This window comes from Mesocricetus auratus, unplaced genomic scaffold, assembly GCF_017639785.1.
Source record: "Mesocricetus auratus isolate SY011 unplaced genomic scaffold, BCM_Maur_2.0 Super-Scaffold_100010, whole genome shotgun sequence".
NCBI classification, from domain to species: Eukaryota; Metazoa; Chordata; class Mammalia; order Rodentia; family Cricetidae; genus Mesocricetus; species Mesocricetus auratus.
In genome coordinates, this window is record NW_024429194.1 from 2,241,177 (window position 1) to 2,267,086 (window position 25,910).

The 25,910-nt window shown below is 46.7% G+C and overlaps 1 protein-coding gene and 1 long non-coding RNA gene across 14 annotated transcripts in view; one reads left to right on the forward strand and one right to left on the reverse strand.

Annotated features, from left to right (window-relative positions):
* The window catches only part of Dlgap1 (DLG associated protein 1), a 796,987-nt gene that overhangs the window by 84,581 nt on the left and 686,496 nt on the right, over positions 1 to 25,910 (reverse strand). For 9 of the 13 annotated variants that reach the window (XM_040752843.1, XM_040752841.1, XM_040752846.1 and 6 more), the window contains one exon: positions 25,066 to 25,095. The exons of the other annotated variants lie outside the window; for them this stretch is intronic. In XM_040752843.1, coding sequence (XP_040608777.1) covers positions 25,066 to 25,095 — 30 coding nt within the window. The remainder of the gene's footprint in view (positions 1 to 25,065; positions 25,096 to 25,910) is intronic. 13 annotated transcript variants of the gene reach the window in all.
* LOC110343234 overlaps positions 273 to 25,910 on the forward strand; it is a 44,337-nt gene continuing 18,699 nt past the window's right edge. Inside the window, exon 1 of the long non-coding RNA XR_005879726.1 lies at positions 273 to 1,599. This is a non-coding gene — a long non-coding RNA (uncharacterized LOC110343234). The remainder of the gene's footprint in view (positions 1,600 to 25,910) is intronic.

Genomic DNA, 25,910 nt, shown 5'->3' on the forward strand with positions numbered 1-25,910 from the left:
GTCCATATACGTAAGGGATCTGATTCTCTTTCTCTTCTCCCTCTTTCCATCTCTCTTTCCCTACCTCTCTTCCTTCTCTTCTGTGAACTGAGCTTCAAAAGCCTTACACATGCTGAGGAGATGCTCTACCACGGAACCACACCCGCCAACCCTAGAGACTCAGCACGAGCAGTTAAAACACATCAGGGCTTGGATACAAAAGGCCCTGGCTTCCACCCAGGCACTGGAAAGAAAGGAAGAAAGGCAGGGAGGGGGGGGGAGGGAGAGAAAGAGAGAGAGAGGGAGAGAGAGACAGAGAGAGAGAGTGAGTATGTGAGTTCTGGTGGCTTCCTCCTACTGAAGCTCTCCTTGGGTGGAACGCAACTGGACCCGGGTAGGTGGCAGCTGTGATGGTCCCCTCACTGCTCACACTCCTCTGACTCCAAGCGCCCGCCCGGTACTTTTCCTCCCTCTTCCTCAGCCGGGCCTCCACACCACATTCCACTGCTCCAGCAGCGGAAGCAAAGGCGGGCTGAGGTCTCTCTGGGTGAGTGACAGCGTCTGAGATGAGATCAAGTCAATGCCAGTGTTGGGGGACAACAGCCTTTCCCTGAGTCACCTCCGTCCCACCTCCTGTGTCTCATGACACACAGCTGAGTCTGTCGACCACTGGGCCTGTGTAATGGATGGTGTGTCAGCCTTGGGTGTCAGACAGTGGGGCTCTGGTAACCTGGGAGCAATGTGTCTACTTGAGAACCTAGGGCTGACCCGTGCTAAGCGAGTGTGTCCTGGACTTTGGGGCTTAGCCTGGCACGCGTATGTCGTTCTGTGTCTCCGTCCCCTGGTGGAGGATGAGGGTTGCTCCAGCTTCCCCAATGATGTTGCAGGGATTTTCCTCAGCCATGAGGATGGGGTGAGACATTTACACACAAAGACAGCATACCAGGAAACCGGAAGGGCTGGGCGGGCCCCTGGGATTTAAAAGTTGACAGCTTGACCCAGCTGGCACGCTCCTTTCTGCTGTGTCATTTTTCCCCCCGAGCTACAGGGCATGTCTGCAGGACGCTCAACCCCACCTCCCACCCACGATCTATTCCCTTATTCTGCGAGCCCACTCATTTTCCTACAGCGTTTACCTTCTTAGGGTCCACAGTTAGAGAACACAGGAAACACGAGTTTCCCTGCTTCTAAACCCTATTCTGCTTCCTCTGTCTAACCAGGGGGAGTGTTGGACAACATTATTTTCAGGTGTGGTGCAGTTTCTTTACGCTCTGAAGCACTTGTTCAAGGATGCAAAGACGTGCTGCTCTTGATCATGCCGCACTAGCTTAACTCTGTGAAGCTGTGATTCGTTGCCTGTCTAAAACACCTGATGGTCCTAATAAAGGGCTGAACGGCCAAATGGCGGGGCGGGAGAGAGGATAGGCGGGGCTGGCGGGCAGAGAGTATAAATAGAAGGAGAAATTTGGAGAAGCAGCAAGAGAGAGCAAGGATGGAGAAAATGGGTGGGTCACCCAACCAGTCATGGAGTAAGAGTGAAATCAAGATTACAGAAGAAAAGGAAAAGGCCAGAGGCAGAAGGTAGATGGGATGATTTAAATTAAGAAAAACTGGCTAGAGGTAAGGCTGGTAGGGGTGGGATGGAGGGCGGGTAATAATAAGCCTGTGTGTGTGTGCGACGGAGGGAGGGTAATAATAATCCTGTGTGTGTGTGGATTGCTCCCTCGTGTGTATTGTACTAGGGGTGAAACTCGGGGCCAGGTGTTAGCTAGGTAAGTGGTCTGCCACAGATCTAGCTACACCTCCAAGCCTGCTGTTGCTGTTGTTTTGGGGTCTTTGTATCTCAGAATGGCCTGGAACTTCCTTTGTAGCTAAGGGTGATAACCCTGAGCTTCTGGTCTCCCTCCTGTCTCTGTTTCCCAAGTGCTGGCCTTAACGGGGTGCTGTTTCGTGTGGCGCTGGCTGGGTATTGAACCCCCCCCCCCCACCGCCCCAGGACTGTATCAACTGAGCGACTCAGACACTCCTACCCATCACTGTTTTGGAGACAGGGTTTCGCTATGTATTAAAATAGCTCAGCCAGCCTGGACTCCCCATAAGTAACCCCCCCTCCAGTCCTGCCTGGTTTATGTCAACTCGACACAGGCTAGAACCATCTAAAAGGAGGGAACCTCAACTGAGAAAATGCCTCCATAAGATTCAGCTGTAGGAGTCGGGCGGTGGTGGCCCCACAGCTTTAATCCCAGCACTTGGGAGGCAGAAGCAGGTGGATCTCTTGAGTTTGAGGCCATCCCGGTCCAGAAAGCAAATTCCAGGACAGCCGGGGCCATTACACAGAGAAACCTTGTCTCAAAATTAAGGAAAAAAAATCCAGCTGTAGGGCATTTTCTTAGTGATTGGTGGGGGGAGGGCCCAACCCACAGTAGGTATTGCTACACCTGGGCTGGTAGTTCTGGGTTCTTTAAGAAAGTCGGGGCGTTGGTGGCGCAGGCCTTTAGTCCCAGCACTTGAGGGGCAGAGGCAGGCAGGTCTCTGAGTTCGAGGCCAGCCTGGTCTACAGAGCGAGTTCCAGGACAGGCCCCAAAACAAAATAGAGAAACCCTGTCTTGAAAAAACAAAAGCAAAACAAACAAAAAAAGCAGGCTGAGAAAGCCATGGGAAACAAGCATCTCTCTTCCATGGCCTCTGCGTCAGCTCCTGCCTCCGGGTTCCTGCCCTGTTTGAGGTCCTGTCCTGACTTCTTTCAACAGACGTCTAAGTCAAAGAAACCTTTTTCTCCCCAGGTTGCTTTTGGTCATGGCGTTTCAGCACAGCAATAGTGAACCCAACTAGGTTCACAAATGCCCCAAGACCCATTTGTGTATAGTCCCCTGCCTGTGGGTGGTGGGGAAACCACTTGGCGCTTGGGCATAGTGGGAGAGGCTAAGCCACTGAGCAAGAGCCCTTGCAGGACCACCCCAGGTATGATGGTGCTGTCCTTCTGTACCTATGCTTCTCTCATTGGTTAATGAATAAAACGCTGACTGGCTGATTGGCCAGGCAGGAAGTATAGGCAGGGCTAGGAGATGAGAATTCTGGGAAACTGTAGGCAGGCAGAGTCGTCATGTAGACCCCAGGAAGAGAGGACGTGCAAGGCCTTCTCCGGTAAGCCAAGACCACATGGAAATACATAGATCAATAGAAATGGGTTAATAATTAAGACAGAGCTGGCCAATAAGAAGCCCAAGTCACTGGCCAACAGTTTTATAATAAATATAGCGTCCGTGTGTTTAATTGGGGCCAAAGTGGCAGCAGAAACAAGAAAACCACCGCAACACAGGTGTTCTCTCTTTGCTTCTCAGAAGACATTAGTGAGCTCTCTCTCCACCATCACATTCTGTCACAGGTCTGATGGCAAGGGGGGGACGGTCAGCATTGATGGACTGACACTTGTGTGACCATGTGCCAACCCCTGTCCCTGCCTTGCTAGGAAAGTATCTTTATTGTATGTGTGTATTTTATTTTTGCGTCTGAGTGTTTGTATGTGCACCCTGTGTGTGCCTGATGCCCCCAGAGGTCAGCAGAGAGCACCGTCCCTCCAGCAGTTATAGAGTTTCTAAGCCATTATGTGGGTTCTGGGAGCCAAACCCAGGTCCTCTGCAGGAGCAACAAATGCTCTTAGCTGCTGAGCCCCCCTCTCCAGCCTCCTAGGAGAGTATCTTTAAAGTGAGCAACACACTTGTTTTTCTCAGCCCTGTTTTTTTCTCACTGGAATACTGACACTTCATGGAATGAAGTTTTCCGTGACTGTAGAGTTGAAACTAAAGCCAAATGAAAAATTAAATTGAGCCGGGTAGTGGTGGCACACGCCTTTAATCCCAGCACTCGGGAGGCAGAGGCAGGCGGATCTCTGTGAGTTCTAGGCCAGCCTTGTCTACAAAGTGAGTCCAGGACTCCAGGACAGCCTCCAAAGCTACAGAGAAACCCTGTCTCGAAAAACCAAAAAAAAAAAAAAAGTATCATCAGAAAGTTGACCTCTGATCTCCACGTACACATCATAGCAAGCACACACACACACACACACACACACACACACACACACACACACACTCGGAGCAAAGCTCCATGTGACTGGCTGAGGTGGGCCATCAGTTTCTCCAGCCTTTGAACACAGTAGTGACATTGTTTTTCCTGTGTGTGGAGCCCGGAACTGGTCAGATTAAAACTACCATTACCCCTCCTGTTTTTCAGGCTTTTGGATTCAGAGCCCAACTAGACACCAGCTCACTTGGCTTTGCTAGCTTAAAACTTCCCCGCCTTTCTGTGTGAGCGAAGTCCTCCTAGTTTGCCTACTTCTCTCCCTCTTTCCCTCCCTCTCTCTCTTCTCAGCCTGGGGTTCTACAAAGGTCAATCTAGTTTTCTCCTTTCCCTCCTCCCCCTCTTTGTCAAAGCAGACAAAGCCAGCACCCCTGATGCAGTGCTGCCCCTCCCCCACCGCTCTATAGAGCGGCTTCTTAAGGCTTCACCTGTGCACGGGGCTGTTTCTGGCCACTGCCCAGTCCCTGTGCCTACACATCTTACTATCATGGGGTCATTTTTAATCTTGATGCATGATCTTCTCATTTAAGAGTGTCTTCAGCTGGGCAGGGTAGTGTGTTTTTTAACCCCAACACTTGGGGAAGCAGGGGCAGGGGGCCAGATGTAGGCAGAGCTCTGAGTTCAAGGTTAGTGTGGTCTGAGAGTAAAACCCTGTCTCAAGAAATAACAAGAAGTACTTTGGCTATATTCAGCAGAACTAAAAGTGACCAAAATTAATTAGGCTTTTAATTGAGATCACATTGAACTTACAGGTAACTCTTAGGAAAACAGGCATGTTTAAACGAATTTGGGTGTTACAATTTGGGTTTGGAGCGTCACAGTCTCTGTAAGTCTGTACGTTTAAGTTCCCGGGAGGGAGCTGCACCTATATCACCATTCACAAGGCCGAATTGACTGACTGGAACTTCAGTGACCGCACAGAGGTTGGAATGTTGACAAGCCAGAGCCGAATGCCTTGAGCTACCTATCTTACTTAGACCGCAAGAAACCGTTTATTGCCGGTCTTGTGTGTGACCTAACATCCTGTCACTATTAAGTAAATCCTTTGGAATGTAAGAACAGACCCTGGCTTCCACCAGGTCAGCAGCTAAGAGTGTCACCCTATAGCATCAGCATCTATGATAATAGATTGCTTTGTGTAAGCTGTCTCTACGTTAGGTACCCACCGGTGTATCTTAGAAGTATTTGATTTATGGCTTTCTTTGTTCTGTCACTATTAAACTCCAGGAGCCTCTGTTACTGTCTTAGAACATGGTGTTCCCGGCCATGGCCACACTCAGGTTTGGCTCCAGAATAAACTGTTTTGTCGTTTTTTTGTTTTTTGTTTTTGTTTTTTTTTTTTTGAGGTCAGAGCTATGTTTTTTTTTTCTTCTCTTTTCTCTCCGTCTCATAGGTAAAGGCTGATACCAGACTGTGGTGAAATAGGGAGGTGGGGGGCATTAGATCACTGGGGTGCCCTTGAAGGGACAGCAAGATTTTCCTTTCTTCTTAGCTGCCATGTGTGAACAGACTCACCCCATAAGATTCACTCCATCAGATCCACCCATCATGTGTTTCCCCATGGTTATTTTCTTTTTTATTATTATTTTCTGAGACAGGGTTTCTCAGGCCTAGCAGTCCTGGAACTCGATTTATAGACCAGGCTGGCCTTGAACTCACAGGGATCCACCTGCCTTTCGGATTAAAGGTGTATGCCACCACTGCCTGACAAGTTCTTATTACATGTTACATTTTAGGTCCTATATTAGTTTATAACTTCCTTTAGTACTTGTTGTTGGTAAATATAATGTGTAATTTATTGATGAATTTTTCTAATTTACTTTTTTTTTTTTTGCGATAAGGTTTTCCTTTTGTAACCATAGCTGTCTTGGAACCAGGCTGGCCTTGAACTGGGGATCCATCTGCCTTTGCCTCCCCAGTTGTGTGCCACTATGCCCAGGTTTTTATCTTTTAATTAATTAAATTCAAGGTGTGACTATGTAGCTGTGGTTGGTTTAGAACTCCGTGTACTAGGCTATCCTTGAACTCACAGAGATCTGACTGCCTCCACCCTCCTGAGTGCTGATATTGAAGTTGTGTACCACCATGAATGCCTAATTCTAAAAGTTTTTAAATGAATACTTCTCACTTATTTGTATATTCCTTGGCCTTCACATGTATTCACAGTCTGAGGCTAGCCTGGGCTACACAGCAAAGACCATGTTTTAAAAAAATCAAAACGCAACCTTCAAATACACCTGAAGTTGTTGATACCCTCTCTTTCATTTTTTTAAAAGACTTACTTTGTTTCAAATTGTGTGTATTTGTGTGTCTGTGTGTGCCTGTGTACACCTGAGTTCAGGTACCCTCGGGGGCCAGAAGAGGGAGCTGCAGAAGGTTGAGAGAGACAGGAGTGGGGGGCTGGGAACCAACCGCATTTAGGTTTCAGGTGAGAATGTCACAAGCCGCCACCTCTCCATCCCATTCTCCTTTGTTTCCCTAAGGGCTGGTGGAAGACAGTCTTGGACTTCCCATCTCAATTCAACTTGTCATTGGCTAATCTGTTTGTTTGCAAGACACTGGACATGAAGTGCAGAGTTTCACACATAATGACAATGCTTTCTACCTCTTGGCTATATCCTTTGCTTCTCTTCTCCAGAGTTCAGCTAATCTCTTTCCTCCCCACTTCCTCCATCCTTCCTTTCCTCCTCCTTCAGTTCCTCTCCCACCCCCTTACTGAGGGAGGGTTACTTGGGGTTGAACCCCCTGGGCTTTGCACTTACGTTTGAGCTAATCTACCATCAACACAACTTCTCATTTCTGTGGAATACCCTAACATCGCAAGACCCAGACATATGCGAATTAAGGATACGGCCTGAATTTCTGCATGAGTTCTCTTATTTTATGTTCTACTAAATGTGATTTTAAAAATACAACTGTTTATCACAGAGTGTTGGCTCAAATTACAATGTCATGGTGAAATTAAGCCGTCAGAACATGGTCCAAGAAAAAGTTGCGTGAAATTTCTAAGTGTTAGTGAAAAAACTCCCAAGAAAACCAAGATGAGAGTCTTGTGACCTCGGTTTCTTCAAAGGCATGGAACTGTTCTCGGAGTATTATTTCATGCCCCTCCCGGGTAGTGGATAGGAGTGAGTTTACTTCAGATTATTGGTTACACTAGGTACTGTTATCTGTTTATACACCTCTATGGAAAAACACATTCTGTTGCATGCAGCTTGCCTCTACATAGGACTTGCCCTTGCGATTGTACCCTTTAAGTATGAGACTCCTTTTAGCCCTCAGGGTACAATTCTTTTTGAAGCTTTGAATAAGGCTGGCAGTTGGGTGAAACTTGAGTTTGCCTCATTTATTGGCTCTCCCAGTTCCCCCTGTCAACTAGAGCAGTAAACAGTCAGTCTCATTCACTGGAAAGATACTATATCATACTATAATATTTGCCTCTAATATTGAAGGACTGTATCATACAGTTGTTCAGAAATATCCATTTGGAGGTGTGAAAGAAATAACTCCAATACTCACCATATGCTAAACTATTTCATCTGTTAATTTCTCTAATGCTACATTCTCTTTGAAATAACAATGTATTATTGCTGTCTTGGATTTTTAAATGTTTACTTTTGAGGGGTCATGTTTTGAGATAGGGGTTCTTTATATCTTTGGAGGCTGTCCTGGAACTCAGCTCTGTAGACCAGGCTGGCCTTAAACTTAGAGAGATCTGCCTGCCTCTGCCTCCCGAGTGCTGGGATTAAAGGTGTGCTCCATCTCCCCTCAACAGTTTTACTTATTTTTACTATGTGTATGTAAGTGTTCCTGCTTGTCTGTATGTGTCATGTGTGTGTGGGTGTCTGAGGAGGCCAGAGGCCTCTGGAACTGGAGTTACTACAAATGGCTATGAACTAGGTGCCAACCATTGAATCCAGGTCCTCTGAAAGAGCAGCCAGTGCTCTTAACCACTGAGCGATCGTTCCCCTATTTTGACTTTTTGAGGAGGCTGGTTTCATGTAGCCCAAGCTAATGTTGAGCCCATCTGAAGCTGTGGCTGACTTTGAATTCCTGATCTTTGTTTCCAGTTCGTAAGTTATGGGGTCCCAGGTTCCAGGTGTATACTAAAGACCGTGGGTACAGAACAACGTCTCTCTCTCTCTCTCTCTCTCTCTCTCTCTCTCTCTCTCTCTCTCTCTCTCTCTCTCTCTGGGTCATAGAGTTCTGCCTGCATGTGTGCCTGCATGTATACCTGCAGGCCAGAAGAGGGCACGGGATCTCATTACAGATGGTTGTGAGCTACCATGTGGTTGCTGGGAATTGAACTCGGGACCTCTGAAAGAGCAGCCAGTGCTCTTAACCTCTGAGCCATCTCTCCATCCCCTCAAAACAACATCTTAATTTTATTAGCTGACATGAGGCATGCTGGGCAACACGAGCCGAGATATTTTCCACTCTCATGAGAGCCATCTGGAGTGAAATGGAGGTGTGTGCACGATTATAGAAATCTCCAAGTAACAGGTGCATGAAATGTCCACGTAACCTTGCTCCTGACCACAGAAAGCTACGTGTACAAACGAGCTCAGAATCTGTCACATCTCTCAGCGACCAGAAAATTCAACTCTCCTGGCAGTCCCTGTAGGCTGCCTCCTGTCCAGGAAGCACTCATGACTGCGGCAGTGGGTGGAGTCTCCCATGATGAGGACAACCTCTCTGGTGGCCAGAGATGGACCTTCACTGGATTCTTGACCTCCTCCTCTTTTCTTCAAGATAGGTTTATGCATAGCCCAGGCTGTCCTGGAGCTCACTCTGTAGACCAGGCTGGCCTAGAACTCACAGAGATCTGCCTGCCTTTGCCTCCAGAGTTCTGGGATTAAAGGCATGTGCCACCACTGCCTGGCTAATAAGAACCTTATGTTCAATGTGACATAATCCTGCAGGGTAACTCCTCACACTGAGTGTTGACTTCAAAAATGAAGAAACTATCACTATCCAGGCACATCCCTTCCTTTCCCTTACATCTATGTTCAAGCAGCCATTGGTGATGTGAGCCCAAACTCCTTCAGCCCCTGGAGTGTCTACGTGGCACAGACCTTCCAAATCTTGACTGGATTCTCTGCCTCTAAATTTGAGCACTTTCTAAATTTATTCTGTTTCCTTTTTTTTTTTTTTTTTTGAAACAAGGTCTCATGTATCCTACTTTGCTCCATCTCGGTGTAGTCAAGCATCATCTTGAACCCCCTGATCCTCCTGCCCCCCACTTCCAAATGCTGGGAATACAGGCATATTCCACTGTGCCTGCCTCTGAGTTATTGACTAAATAGGCAAATAATCATTCCATTAGTTGGTTCAAAAATCTTCAGTGGGGTTGACCAGATGGCTCAGTGGATGAATGCCCTTGTTGTCAAACCTTATGACCAGAGTCTGATCCCAGAAACCCACATGGTGAAAGGGGAGAACCAACTCTGAGTAAATGGCCCTCTGACCTTCACATGCGTCCTACCCCCCCTACTAAATAATTTTACTTTTAACAAATCCTCAATAGCCTGTCACAGAGTTAAATTCCTTGCTGGGATCTTTATAACAGCTCTGAGTCATCTGCCTCTGTTTTATTTCCACCTTAAACCATTATGAAATATAGGTTGTCTGTCTGTCTGTCTCCATCATTTATCATCTATCAATTTACCATCTATCAATTGTCTGTTGATCATCTATTTGTCTATTCACTGCATCTCCTTAGTCACCAGGGACACATTCGAAGACCGTGTCAGGTGCCTGAAGCCTCCACTTAATACAGAGCCCTCTGTACTATTTTTTCCCCCTATGTGTCCTGCAGCATTGCTACACAGAACCATGATTAACCCATCCTTACATGTTCTAAGTCCTGCTGTCTCCCTTCCTTTACTACTCTTGGGCTTTCGAGTCCTTACTAAGTAAGATAAGGATTACTTGAACAGCAGCATTGTGGAACCGGGTAGTAAATCTGACAAGTTAAGGGAGGGAGGGTAACAAGTGAATAATTCCGTGGCTACTATGTGGCTGATGACTCTAACTGGTAGACATGCTGGACCCAGGATGATTCATGCCAGGTAGGGACAGGGTGAGATTCTGTGTGCTCAGAGCAATGTTCAATCTAAAGCTCATGACTTGAACATTTCTGGAATCTTCCTCGTCATATTTCTATACTGTGGTTGGCTGGGTAAGTGAAAGTATAGAAAATAAACCCACGGATAAGTTGGGACCAGTGGAACTCCTGGTTCCTGATGTGACATTTGCAAGCCCTTCTCCTTGTAGGTCCTGTGTGTTTCGGTGTGTGTGTGTTTCGGTGTGTGTGTGTTTCGGTGTGTGTGTGTGTCTCTGTGTGTGTCTGTCTCTGTGTGTGTGTCTCTGTGTGTGTGTCTCTGTGTGTGTGTCTCTGTGTGTGTGTGTCTCTGTGTGTGTGTCTCTGTGTGTGTGTGTGTCTCTGTGTGTGTGTGTCTCTGTGTGTGTGTCTCTGTGTGTGTGTGTCTGTGTGTGTGTGTCTGTGTGTGTGTGTCTCTGTGTGTGTGTGTGTCTCTGTGTGTGTGTGTGTCTCTGTGTGTGTGTGTGTCTCTGTGTGTGTGTGTGTCTCTGTGTGTGTGTGTGTCTCTGTGTGTGTGTGTGTCTCTGTGTGTGTGTGTGTCTCTGTGTGTGTGTGTGTCTCTGTGTGTGTGTGTGTCTCTGTGTGTGTGTGTGTCTCTGTGTGTGTGTGTGTCTCTGTGTGTGTGTGTGTCTCTGTGTGTGTGTGTCTCTGTGTGTGTGTGTGTCTCTGTGTGTGTGTGTGTCTCTGTGTGTGTGTGTGTGTCTGTGTGTGTGTGTGTCTCTGTGTGTGTGTGTGTCTCTGTGTGTGTGTGTGTCTCTGTGTGTGTGTGTGTCTCTGTGTGTGTGTGTGTCTCTGTGTGTGTGTGTGTCTCTGTGTGTGTGTGTGTCTCTGTGTGTGTGTGTGTCTCTGTGTGTGTGTGTGTCTCTGTGTGTGTGTGTGTCTCTGTGTGTGTGTGTGTCTCTGTGTGTGTGTGTGTCTCTGTGTGTGTGTGTGTCTCTGTGTGTGTGTGTGTCTCTGTGTGTGTGTGTGTCTCTGTGTGTGTCTGTGTCTCTGTGTGTGTCTGTGTCTCTGTGTGTGTCTGTGTCTCTGTGTGTGTCTGTGTCTCTGTGTGTATGAGTGTGTGTGTGTGTCTCTGTGTGTATGAGTGTGTGTGTGTTTCTGTATAAGTGTGTATGTGTCTGGGTGTTTGTCTGTAGGTCAAGTATGTGTATGTATCTCTGAGTGTGAATATGTGTGTAAGTTTTTCTGTATGTGTCTGTTTGTATGTGTATGAGAGTGCCTGTACATGTGTATCTGTGTGTGTGTGTGTCTGAGTGCACCTGTGTGCATGTCTATAGGTCCAGTATGTGTGTGAGTGTCTGAGTGTGCCTGTGTGTGTGTTTTTGTGTCTGTGTATGAGTGTATCTGTGTGTGTATATGTGTATGTATGAGTGTATCTGAATGTGTGAGAGTGTGTGTGTAATGCATGAAATCAAAACCTAGGGCCTTACCCAAGCTGGGCAGGCAACCAACTGCTGACTGACATCCTCCTCCTTCCCCTGTCCCTTTACTTTTTTTCTGTCACTTTTTTTGAGACCGGGCTTCACTGTGCAGCCCTGGCTGGCCTGAAACTCCAGAGATCCTCATGCCTTTTGCCTTCCAAGTGCTGGGGTTAAAGGCGTGCGCCACCATGCCTGGCCACTATTTCTTTATCATCATGCCTCTTACCATCTCTCCCTTGTTGGATTACCCACACTGCCTCTGCTTTCTCCGTCCTTTGACGCTGCTATCTTAGAGTATATCAGAACCTACATCATCTTCATTTGTTTGGGTTTTTTTTTTTTTTTGAGACAAAGTTTGGCCATATAGTCCAGGCTGGCCTTGAACGCCATCCTCCTGCCTCAGATTTCCTTCTGTCACAATGCCTGGCAGAACCCGCATCTGATTTGTCTTTGGATACGTGCCTGGCTCCATATTCATTTTCTCAATTACAGTTTTTGCATACTTTAACTCACATGACTCACAAATGTTGCCGACACTTTCGCGAGACTACAACGGACCTTAGAATGTTCTTGGTTATTGCGCGCACAGGTGGGCAGCCCTGCCCGTTACTGTCCTGTTCAGATTCTGTATTTATGGATATTTTCGGGGGCAGCTGATGAGAAAGACTAATCAAGGAGTTTCATTTCTTGTTAATTAAGACATTTTACATTTATTTGTGTGTGTGTACACTGTGCATGTATATATGACGTGTGTGTGGCTCAAAGGAGAGTCTGTAGTTGGTTCTCTCTGTCTACGGTGTGGGGAGGGGCTACTGAATGGAGGTCATCAGAACTGGGGTCAGCTGCCTTTCACCCACAGAGCCATCTCTGCTCACTTCTTCCTAACTTTAAACACTGGACTCCAGAAATATAAAATGCTGAACCTGGGGCTGGAATGTACAGTGCTTGTCTGGCACGTGTGGAGCCCCGGGTTCAATCACCAGCACCCCAAAGCCATCTATGGTGTGAGCACTTGTAATTCCAGCACGTGGAAAGCAGAGGCAGGAGAAGGGAAGTGCTCAGGGTCATCCTCAGCTACATAACTACTTTGTGGCCAGCCTGGGGTACATGAGACCCTGACTCAAAATATTTTTATTCGTTTGTTGGAGACTTTTCTAGGGATATCTATCTCCTCTCTCCTTTAGAAACAGGTTTGGTTCATTGAGTAGAGGTGGCTATACTTGGATTTTGAGTCATTTTCTCATATCTGATTTTATTTTACTTTTTTATGATTTATATATGCATATGAGTGCTTTGTATGTTTGTGCACCATGTACATGTGTGGTATCTACAGATACAGGAAGAGAATACTGGATCCCTTGGAACTAGGGTTACAGATGGTTATGTTTTGACATGTGGGTTCTGGGAACCAAACCCAGGTCCTCTGCAAGAGGAGCCAGTGCTCTTAACTTCTTAACTGCTAAGCTGTCTCTCTAGCACCTATGATTTTATTCTTTCTAGAATACTTTTAGGGGTCCAGAGAGATGACTCAGTAGGTAAAGGTGAATGTAGCCATGCCTGGAAAACAAGTTTGATCTTTGGGATGCACTTGGTGGAAGAAGAGAACCAGCTCAGGTGCTGAATACATTCGCGCGTGCGCGCGCGCGCGCGCGCACACACACACACACACACGAGTTTTTTTTTTTTAAGCTTTTGTATTGGGCTAGGGATGTGACTCAGTGGCAGAACATTTGTCTTGCATCTGCAGTGGTCCTGTCTCTGACCTGCAGGCATAGATAGACAGAACAATCACCTGCATGTTAAACTAGGTACTCAACATTATCTCATTCTGCTTAAGCCTGTTAAACTCCTGGACTAGGAAGTAGTTTTGATCCCATTTTACAGATGAGGAAGGTCTGGTTCAGCAAATGTTAGAGTTTGGACATGTGTTCCCCTGAGGGGCTCATACGTTGGAGACTTGGGTCTGCAGATGCTGGCTAGACCCAGTCACTGGGGTATGAGTAGATCATGGGGATTTGATGCAATGTGTAAATCCTTTATGGATTTGGGGGTACAACAGCATTAGTTGGGGGATGGTGGTAGAGGGAGGTGGGTGGGGTCGGAGGAAGTGAGTCACAGGGTGTATCTCTAAGAAGTGGGTCTTGTATCGGCCCCTTCCTATTATACACTCTGCTTCCATGAAGTGGGTAACTTTTATCCACGCTGCCCTCCACCAGGATGCTGTGCCCTGCTACATGTCTAAAAGCAACTGAGACAGCCAGGCAGGGACCAAATCCTCTGCAACAGTGTGCCAAAAATAGTCTCTCCCCTGTTAACTTGTTTCTCTTTGGTATTTGTTACAGTGACAAAACAAAACATTAAAAAAAAAAATCAAAACCCATTAACAGAGTGTCCCACTTTGGATTGCAACACAGGCTTAAGAGATGCTATCTTCCACCTTTCCGTACTTAGTTCTACTACAGTGGCTCCAAACCCAGCATTTGCTTTATCTTTGAGGCCACCTATACAATCCAGAGGCACACGGAAGGCTTCAGAGGAAGGTGAAATTTGTGTCTCTTACAGTTTTAAAAAGCACTGCACTCTACAGCGATGGACCTAGGTTCTTTCTGTCATTGGCTCTGAATGATGTGGTGCTAAGTAGGGCACCCCTGAAAGTCTGCAGCTCTAGAACCTCTCTCACATCCCATGGGCGGCTGACTTCGCTTGTCACCCACACGTGACAGTCAAAGCGCTTTGGCTCTTTACTCCACGAAGCCAAATGAAACCTCAGCAGATGTCCCTCCACCTGAGGCAGCATGGAAGCTGCTGAGTATACAGTGGTGGCAGCATGCAGATCTGTAGACATCTTGATGGAGTACCCAACTCATACAGGAGTCAACGATAAGTAGCTTCCTCCACCTAACTGTAATGGGGAGCTGTGGATAGTTTGAGATGTGATTTCTAAGGTCATACCTAGTCATACTCCGACCATAGTCTTCAGGGACTAGAGCCAGAGCCTAAATTATGGCATATTCCAAAGTTAACAGGAAGGTCACACTGTAATTTTAGATTGAAAATGTGAAACATTTTCTAAATTTGGGAAAGAAATAGTAGGGGTGGCTTTCATGTCAGTACAGACCTGGCTGCAAAGTAGGTCGCTGTCCTAAAGAACTGTTTTCCCAAGCAACAAATCAGAGTTGGTTGTTAAGAGTGAAAGTTTTATGATGGGGGGATGTCCTTTGGTATATATGTTTCGCTTATTGGTTAATGGATAAAAACACTGATTGGCCAATGGCTCAGACTCCTTATTGGCTAGCTCTCTCTTAGTTATTAGCCTATTTCTATTAAACTATGTATCTCCATGTAGCCTTGTCTTACCGGAGAATGCCAGGACCTGTTAACCCTTCGGCGGATACATGGCATCTCCCATGGCTCCTCTGTGCCTTCTTCTTCCCAGAATTCTCCTACTCTGGTATCCCCATCTATTCTTCCTGCCTGGCTACTGGCCAATCAGTGTTTTGTTAGTCAACCAATATGCGAAGCATATATATAGAAGGACATTCTCCCATCTGTTTCCTTCATATAGAAAACTTCCAGCAGACTGCTAGATTGGTGAAACTAGGTACACAGATGTAAAAAACCTATGCCCTTAAAACAGAAGGGGAAGTGAGCCAGTGGGCCAAAGTAGAAGACGTTGAGGGCTGGCTACCCAGCTGCAGATGTGTGGACTCTCTCTGGGTGGTGCTCATGTGTGGCGAGTCTTCATGGCTGCATATTCACAGACTTGGAATAAGATCGACAGACTTATGAAGTGCTAACTGCAGCCGCACTGACTTTGGTTCTTACTCGTCAAAGTCTGCATGTTTGTTTTAACATCTTAAAGTGTGTGTGCACACGCACAGGCATGCCATGGTGCACATATGGAGGTCAGAGGACAACTTGTGGGAGTCACTTCCCTCCCTCTGTCACGTAGGGCCCAGGGATGGAACTCAGGATATCAGGCTGGGGACTAGGCTCCCTTACCCACAGAGCCATCTCAGTGGCCTCTGTGTTATTTGTGTTTTCAGACTTTGAAGCATTTATCTGCCTTTCCATAAACTCTGATCACGGATTATGTCGTAAGTGTGAGTGGCTAAGCCCCGGGAAAGAATCTCTACTGTGTGACTGTTGTGCTGTGACATTGATGGTCAACTTGACAGGAGTTGGGATCACCGGAAAGACCGGCCTTTGGGCATGCTTGAGACGGGTGATCTAGATGATGTTAATTGACATGGGACTCATTAAATGCAGCAATACCAATCCATGGGCCGGGGTCCCCGACTGAACAAAAAGTGAGCTGGGCATTCATGCGTGTCCATGTCTTGACTGCTGATGGCTGGCTTTCTCAGCTCTTATTACCTGCCACGACTTCCCTGCACAACGGTCCTGGAACTGTCACCTGCAACAAGGCCTTCTTTAAGCTTTTGTGGGCCTTCTTTCCTTTTTTGTTTTTAGTTTTTTGAGACGGAATCTCTTTACGTGTCACCCTGGCTGTCCTGGAACTCACGCTGTAGACTAGGTTGACCTCAAACTGGGAGATCCACCTGCCTCTGCCTACTGAGTAGGTGTCAGGTATGTTGTCAGAGCATCGAGACAAGTAACTAAAAGGCAAATCACAAAGCTCTTTATTCATTGAGATATGGAGGCTCTTGGTCTCTTTCTCTCTCTCTCTCTCTCCCCATCCATTCCTCTAGTCCAGGTCCTCAATGCAACTCAGGCTGACTCAACTCACGACAATCTCCCTGGGTTAGCCTTGTAAGCGCTAGGCTTACAGGTGTGAGACAATACACCCAGCAAGCCACAGCTTTGAGGAAAGATGACAAATGGCGGCCATCTCAGGAACATTCTAGAAGTATAAACTACCGTGTGATAAACACCACTAATACTAAGGAAACCAGCCTCTAACTGTACCTGCCTGGAAATTTCCTGTCTTTTTTTTTTTTTTAAGATTTATTTATTTATTACATATACACCAGCTTGAATTGTAGATGGTTGTGAGCCACCATGTGGTTGCTGGGAATTGAACTCAAGACCTCTGGAAGAGCAGTCAGTGCTCTTAACCTCTGAGCCATCTCTCCAGCTCCAAAATTTCCTGTCTTAGAAAAGGAAGAGCAGGTAGACAGGCAGGTGGGACAATCTGATTTGAACACCTCACATTTAGAGGGTGCCTGGCCCCTTCTGTACAGAGACATCACATCTCTGGGCAAGGACATCAGAGGCTCTGTCCTAGGTAAGGAGCTGTTTCCCTTCTGAGTTCTCAGAGTAGACAGAAGGGAGTGCTCTGCTGTGTACTAGATCTTCCAAAGGAGAGTGGGAGATCAGCAGAGATGGGAGGGAAAGAAAGGGGAGGGGCTACCTGTGGGTTTAGCCTGGAGGGTGCACATCTTTAATCTCAGCACCCAGGAGGCAGTCAGGTGGATTCCTGTGAGTTTGAGGCTGGCTAGGGCTACTTAGTGAAACCACGTCTAAGAGGGAGGGAGAGAGAAAGCGTGTGTGTGTGCGCGTGCATGCGTGCATTTGTGCTAGAGAGCTGAGCTTCCCTGGGTTACCTGCTGTGCACAGCATGCTAAGTCTTTCTCCTTCCTTTTCACCTACACCCTAACACCATCTCCCACCCCCCACTCCTTCTCTTCCAACAGTGTCCCAAGTGTCCCCAGCTGGCCTTGGACTCAGCATTTAGCCTAGGATGACCTTGAACTTCGGGTCATCCTGTCCCTACCACCCAATTCTGGGATCACAGAGGCACAACACCACACTCAGCCGTGTGCTAGGGCTTTCCGATGTCTTTCACGAGTCTTGATGACTGCCCTGAGAAAGAGAAGGCCTGCTTTATGGACTAGCATGTTACAGTGAGCAGCAGCCACCAAACGCATCCAGTTAGTGGGCACTTCCTGTGGTTGAGAGGCCTCCTTAAGGTTGCTACTCGGGAAGAGAGACACCAAAAGGAAAAACAGCTGTGAAATGGTGTCCGTGGTCCTGCAAGACTACTGGTAGGTGGGGCTTGACCTTGATCCATCTTTCTCCAGTTTCTGACTCATGTGGCTCCATCACTGACAGTTCAGATAACCCCAGATTCAGGGAGCTACAGCGTTCTCTCTCCCTATGTTCTACATTGTGGATTCAACGAACCATGGATTGAATATGTATGTATGTACGCATGTATGTATGTATCAATCATCTATCATCATTTCTTTGAAACAGAGTCTCATTATGTAGATCAAGCTTGCCCAACTGTCCAGCCTTTGTATACTGAGTTCTGGGATTACTTTAGTAAAACTCTTCTTCTTTTAAACCTTTATGGTTTTATTGTGGTGAGCGCCTTTACCCAATGAACTATCTTCCAGCATTGCCCCTGCCCTCCATCTTTTCTCTCAGAGTCAGGAGCTTTTGTAGCGCAGGCTAGCGCCAGACTTGCTTTGTAGCTGAGGGTGACCTAGAACTCTTGACCCACATGCCTCAGCCTCTTGAGTATTGGGATCACAGATGTGCCTCATCATGCTCTGTATGTATGTATATGTGTGTATATATATATATTTGTATTCATAAATATATGTACTGAATATGTACATTTTTTTCTTGTCATTCCCTAAACAACATGGTAGAGTAACTATTTATGAAGCCCTTACATTGTGTTGGGTATTTTAACTCATCTCTGCCTTTGAAGTATATGGTAGTCCCTGGTAGGATGTGTAAGTTATATGGAAATACTGCCCCATTTTATTTCTGGGACTTGAGCATCTGGGATTTTTTTTAATCCATGTAGACCCTGGACTAGGACCCCTGTGTTTACTGACAGGTAACTATATCTGAAGAATTCTCAATGTAATACTTCCAGAAACACTAATTCTACCTATCTGTCTTCATCTATGTATGTATGTATATATCTGTTTTTATTATTCACTTTAGCTGTGGGGATTAAACCCAGACTATTAGGTAAGTCTTCTACCTCTGAGCTATACTCTCTGCCTCTGAGATTACAATCTCGTAGGAAAGTTTAGCAAGAGGATAGAAAATACACTTGAGGCCCATATGCATTTGGTGAGGTGTCCAGCTTGCAGGCCATCTTGCCAGGAGGTCGGAGCTGCTTTGCAGAAACAGTCTTCTTAAAATTTATTTATTTATGGCCGGGCGGTGGTGGTGCACGCCTTTAATCCCATCACTCAGGAGGCAGAGGCAGGAGGATCTCAGTGAGTTCAAGGCAGACAGCCTCCAAAACAATACAGAGAAACCCTGTCTCATAAAACCAAAAAAAATTATTTATTATGAATACAACATTGTAGGAGGAAGTCTGTATGCCGCCATTAAACATGTGACTTACTAGAGGCGCATACAGATGAGGTAATAAAAGGGCGGTTTACCGCTAACCACACCCACTTTAGGCATGACTAAAGACGTATACGGCCGGACGTAAAGACGTATACGTATGTAGGCGGTGAACTACGGGGGAAGGCATCAAAGACAGCACACAGGAAGTCTCGGTCTCTTTTTTTTCCCAGAGTTCGGCTTCCGGTTCGGCAGTGGAAAACTACTTGGCTCATCTGGGTTACTTGTTTGGTATCTTTGTTATTTGGAGCTACACAACATTATGCCTCCATGTATGTCTGCACGCCAAAAAAGGGCACCAGATCTCATTATGGATGGTTGTGAGCCACCATGTGGTTGCTGGGAATTGAACTCATGACCTCTGGAAGAGCAGACAGTGCTCTTAACCTCTTAGCCATCTCTCCAGCCCAGAAACTGGCTTCTTGCATGTTGTTTTTAGTTTCTCCAATGTTCTGTCTCACAGTCCTCAAGCCGTCACTTTTTACTCTGATAAAAGGGTGCAGCAGGGGAGTGCCTTTCTGGGAGATGGCTCTACCTTGGCCCTGTCAGCTTTCTGCCCTGTCATCTAAGTGACGAAACTTCACCCTCACTGTTCCACTATAAGTCAGTCCTCCATCGTCTGCCTAGTAATGGGTTTGCCTCAGTCTGCGGTGCCACGCCGGCTTCCCTTAAAATGTAGATACAGCGGCAAGAGCAAAACTCACCTATGGAGGGGACATCGCTGTCTGATCATGTTATAGTGATTGAATTTCAATGCTGGGAATTGAACCCAAGGGCTCTCAAGCGCTAGGTGGGATTCCACCATGAAGCTACATGTTCCACCCTTTTCTGAAAACATGTTTCTATTTTGCAGTAGAGCCTGGGCTGGCTTCGAACTCGAGGTACTTTTTTGCAAGTTATAGGCCTTTGTTACCAGTTGCGGGCTTTTGAAAAAAAAAAAAAGGTTACTTTTGTGGGAAATTCTGTATTTAATGCATATCATCCTATCTCAGTGACAGGCAGAGTGCATTTGGTGAAGGCTGCTCTTTTCCCTTCCCCCCGTTTTTTTGAGACAGTGTTTCTCTGTGTAACAGCTCTGGCTGCCCTGGAACTCACTCTGTAAACCAGGCTGGCCTCAAGCTCACAGAGCCTCCTCCTGCCTCTGCCTCCTGAGTGCTGGGATTATAGGTGTGTGCTACCACTGCCTGGCATTACTATTTTTTTAAGCATTTATTGTGTGTGTGTGTGTGCGCGAATGAGCCACTGAGTGGAAGTTGAGGTCAGAGGACAACTTGGAGATAGTTCACTCCTACCACATAGGTCCTGGGGATTGAACTCCCTCCGGTCATGAGGTTTGGAGGAAGGTGCCTTTTACCTACTGAGTCATTTCCCTGACCTTGGTTTTACTGTTCTTGAAATGTCTTTCCATTCGGTGGTCCAGAATTCATGAACCCGCAGAAACCATCACCCTGGATATGACAGTCCAAAGCCCCCTGTTCTGTGGGGATTGCACACATGAGTCGTCATTGGGAACAAAAAGATACTTATTGCTTTTAAAATTTTATTATTTGTTGCTGTTGTTTCTTGAGACAGGGGTCCCATTATGTTGACCAGGCTGGCCTCGAACTCACAGAGATCCACCTGCCTCTGCCTCCTGAGTGCTGTGTACCACCATGTAGCAGTAGCAGTAAGATACTTAATTTTAGATAATCTGAATAGGATGAAGTGAGAAGGAGGAAAAGGGAAAAGAGAATATTTGAGAATATTCCTGTGGCCAGGGGAGGTTCTGGTTCGTGAACCTCAGTTGTTCCTTCTTGGAGGCTTGGGTGTAGGCCTTTTCAGCCTCCCTCTGACTGCACGAATGAGCACCCAACTCCAGCACACACACACACACACACACACACACACACACACACACACACACACTGTGTGAGTCATGATCAAAGCCAAGGGAGAGCTTGCACTGCCTCACCATCTGGTTTCCTTGAGCAGTTTCTTTAGTCATAGTTTTAAAGTCACGGGGCTTTCCCTAAGCAGACTTCTCTTTATATCCGGGCTGTCAAAATAATTATCTGTCATTTTGGTGTTTGGAATTACCACCCGTAGTAAAGGCATCATCAACAAATGGCCCTTGAGGGATCTTACTGCAGAACATACCTAGTTATCAGCACCGGCACGGGTGCCTCTCCCTCTCCCTCCAGGCTGCATCTCCAGAATACCCGAGTCTGATTTAAACAGAAGGTAGCACACTAGTGTACTACAGTGGCTGGGAGAGCCCTCTGGGCTGAGGCTGGAGTTTCCCCTCCCTGGAAGACAAGGAGCCTGCAGGCTGCAGTCAGGGCAGTTCTGACTCAGCTCTGACTTGTCTACCAGTACTCCTTGATAAGGGCTCTTCTTTCTACTTGTGGAAGTGTACCTGTCTGCTCAGATTTCAGGAGTGAAAACCCCCTTCCCAAGAGGGGATACATGCAAGATTCTAACCTGGGATTCTTGGCACGGACGTTGTTTCTTTCCATGTTCAGGGCTCCAACTTTATCTCGGGTGTTGATTCTGGACTTTTCCCTCTTATCCCAATTTTCTCTTTGGTTTGGAACTAGCCATTTTTAATCTTAAAATTAAGCGCACAGCACACATGCGGAGTCAGAGGAACTTGTTGGGGTCAGTTTTCCCCTTCCACCGGGGGTCTGGGCGTTTGAACACAGCATCGGGCTTGGCAGGAAGGTACCTGTGTGCTGAGCTTCCCATCCCCCCCCCGTTTCCCCTGTATCGAGATAAAACCCAGGGCCTTGACCATGCTAAGCAAATGCTCCATGGTTCCAAACTCCCCGACCCTGAGTCTGGAGCTGTCAATCCTAAAACTAAAGTCAAGAGTTAATCATTGCCAATGATAAAATAATGTAGCTAAAAAGAATTCTTCTCCTTGTTTAAACATTTTTCTTCATTGCAAAACAAAGCATTAATGTGCGTTCCTGTTTAAGTACATAGTCCAATCTTTCAAAGAAAATTGCATTTGAAGGCTTGCCATTAATAAGACAGATTTCCCCTTTGTGCTTACATGAAGCTACACAATGCTGAAGGGGGGAGTTAACGTGTTTTAGAAAGCAGAAAGTACTAAGCCATATGATTTGAACTCTAGGTAGGAAAGAGCAAGCAGAACCTCTGTAGTTCTTTCTCTGAGAACTTTTCAAAGCTGTCTTTTTTTCCTTTTTGCGATGGGAATTGAATCCAAGGCCCCGTACACCTTAAGCAAGTCATGTACAATCAAGTCACACCCCAGCGCCCCCCAAATGTTTTTCCTTAAAAAGCAAAGAGAATGAGAAACCTACCTAGGATTTTTAACTCTAGTTTGAGAGTTAAAACTAGGACAATTCAGAAGAGACAATTTTAAGGGGAAGCGGTGTCATTTTTTTTTTTTTGACAATTGGCCTCTTCCATGGACATGCATGTCCCTGGACATGGGGACAATCTAGGCAGCTGCCTTGGATACACAACGCAGTTGGAAAACCGCAAGGGCGGTAACGAACCCAAACACTGGAAGTTTCACTGTAATCTGACACACAACTCCACCGAGCATGCTCCTTCAGAGCCTCCCGTTCTAGGTGCACGCGGAGAATGCATGCATTGAGCACACTTTTCCCCCACCCCCAGCAAACACATCCCCAGATTGCGTCTGAACACACAGATCCGACACACAGCTACAATGCAGCATGCTTTTCGGAGCCTGCAAGCTTTTACGGCTGTCAGCCAACAAGATGTCCAAGCACAGTAGAAGCCTGCCCCCTAGTGGTCCACACCTGGAGAGACCCTCCTGTGACCCCAGGGACGCCCCGGAGAGGTCCGCAACAGCTGCTTGCTGCCCTGGATCTTTCCCTCACATCTCCTTCTTTCTCTGGAGAAGACAACTCTGTTTGGGGAGCTGAGGAAGGGTGTGCCATCCAATAGTAACCTTGAGTAGAGCATTTTTTTGTTGTTGTTGTCTTTCAAGACAAGGGTATCTCTGTGTAGCTTTGCAGACCAGGCTGGGCTAGAACTCACCAAGATCCGCCCTGCCTCTGCCTCCCGAGCAAGCGCTGGCCTTAGAATAAGGTTCTTGAGTTTCTGACTTTTATCGTAAAAAGAAAAGTTTCTGTATCTTTTCTCTCTTGAGTGCAATGTTGTAAAGGTCAGGCTGCAAATTCTTTCATTAATGTTACAATGACTACCCTTTGCCTGTTACTATGCAGATAGTTAAGAGAATGTCCAGGTCCAAATTGCCCTTGTCTGTATTATTATTGTCTGTATTATTATATGTCTGCATGTAGTGAGTGTTTAGGTAGGCGTGTGTGTGTGTGTGTGTGTGTGTGTGTGTGTGTGTGTGTGTGTAAGGGGCCACAGCAGGTCGTTGTCTTCTTCTATTGCTCTATGTCTTCACGGTTACCGAGCAAGCACTGCTGTCATCCCCTGAGTCCCATCTCCCAGCTCCAACCCTTGTACTTTGATAGGTACAGAACAGACTGGAGAAGCTTTCTATAAAATTCTCCTTGATGTGGACTTGCCGGAGGCCTGAAGCGTGCACTCTCTGTTGGGCTTTGAGGGGATTAATTTTGCTCATCTGTCTCTCTTGAGCGTATTTCTTGAACCTTTCCCCTGTTGTTTTGTTTTGATGGGTGTGTGTGTGTGCTCGTGTGTGCGTGTGTGTTTGCATATCTAGGACCCTGCTTACACTAAGTACGCAGCCCACCACTGGACTCCGTCCCAGTACTCGATGTGTTTTCTTTAACAGCATTCTCTATGCTGTCAACATCAAAGCGCTGCCTTTGGGATTTGGTTTTGGAGTCTCTGGTGGCACTAAACCCACAAAGGGGGACAGCCTTCCACCCTGGATTTCTTGGCCTCATAGATGAGCTCCTAAGCTCCTTTCCCATCTCCTAACTTTCAGACTCCAGCCCTCTCTGAATTCCTTGGCTCAAGGCCAGCCTCCTCCTTTAACTCTTTCCCTACTCCTCCATGCATTCCTCATCTGGTAAGCTGCATCTCACCTGAAACCCACCACTTCCTGTAAGCAGCCCCTCCCCCCAAAAGGATGAAGACAGCACCAGGGCATGACTGGCACACTCCCAACACACAGGAACACACCCCAAAGAAAACGAACACGAGACTCACGGAAAGAGAACGTCACATTCTGTGCCTCTGAACTAAAGACCCCAAGAGGGCGAGAGCATCATTTAAAAAAACATACGAATTAGTCACCACCATCACTTCATATAACGAGAGATGTTTGTCATTGTTGTTTTATTAGGGCCTTGCTGTCACGGTTCAGGCTGACTGGGAACTAGCAATGTAACCCCCAAGCTAGCCTCAAACTCACGTGTCTCCTGCCTCAGCCTTCTGAGAGCTGAGGGGTTACAGGAAAGTGGTCAGCTACTTGTAGCAGTCCTGGGCATTCCTCAGCAAAATGGGCTGCTGTTGTCACTGATTGGGTATTTTTTTTTTTTTTTTTGCTTTATTTGGTACCAGGGGAAGGTGCCCAGGGGCCTTGTATAACAGAGGGAAATCAATACTCGTTAAACTAGACAACACAAAATTGACCCCCACAGCATCTTTTGTTTATGTATTTTTTTGAGACAGTCTCGTGGAGACTATGCTGTTTTCAAATTTCCTCCTCCTCCTCCTCCTCCATTTTCATGTGCTAGGAGGATTACAGGCATGCACCACCATGCCGGGACTTCCTCCACAGCATCTTGTGGTAGAATTGAGTGCCCAAGAGCTTGCTGTTGGATTGACAAATGCACTTGCTAGCATGGGAGCCCGAATGATTGTTCATGCCTGCACGCTTCCCAGGGGGATCCGGTCCACTGTGTGAGCACAGAGGACCACGGCTCCTCTGGGAAAGGCCTTGCTGACTTCCGACAGGCCTTTGCATCCACTCGGGCTCTGGACCTGAGGCGATCATACAGCACAGACATACATGTGCTCTCACGTGACCTCGGAGGCCGAGAGACTTAACATGAGACTTAACAGGAGAAACACGAGACGAAAAGGCAACAGCTGGCAACCGGAGCAGGGCGTCACACACCACGGCCACAGAAGCTCGCTAGCTACGGCCACGCTGTGCAGCCTTGAAGCAAAACTACTGATTTTTGTGGTTGTAAAAAAACAAAAACAACAAAAACCCCCGAAACGTACCTTCAACGGCAGAACTCAGTTTTATGACACCTTGAATAAAAACAAGAGATGGTAGTTATATAATGGACCTGGGTTACCTTTTTTTTTTTCCAGTTTTTCATATAACACACGCACATTTCAGGTCTGGATATATACATATATATGTATGTATGTATGTATATATATATATTTGTTGGTGTTGTTGAGAAATGAAACAATTTGAAAAATGGAACACAGAAGCATCAGCACTTCCTGATCTTTCCTGGGCCTGAGAATCATTTTACACACGTTGGGGCAGAGTTTGTGTTGAAATACGCAATAGACGGATGAAAACCAAGGCATCTCTCCCGGCATCCTTCCCCAAACTGGTTGGGCAAAGCTGTTTTCTCAGTCTTCAGGTGTAACTTTGTCTTTGCAGGGGAAACAAAAGGCTACCTGGGTATGTCAAGGTGATCATGGAGAAAGTAGACATTACCTATGTCTGGACTGTTTGTTTTCCCCCAAACTTAAGGCAAAAATGCTAAAAGGTAGGCCCGGTCCAGCAATTTGATTTACGGCATAATCTCTGTAAGCCACAGCTGTATAGAGGTAAGGTTCTCCAGTTTCCTTCTACAGTCTGTGTGTATGACACAGATGTGTGTCAACACAGGTGCGCGCACTTGGTCGGAAGACAACCTCCTGTGTTCTCTCCGTCTACCTAGCTTGAGGTGGCGCCTTGCTTGCTTTGGGGATGTTCCTGTCTCTCTGCCTCCCTTAAAAGCACACTACTGAACAAGTTTTCCATGGACTCTGAGGATCTGCAGTCAGGTCCCCCGGCTTGTCCCCGGAGCTCTTTTATTCACTGGGCCATCTGAGCAGCCCCTACT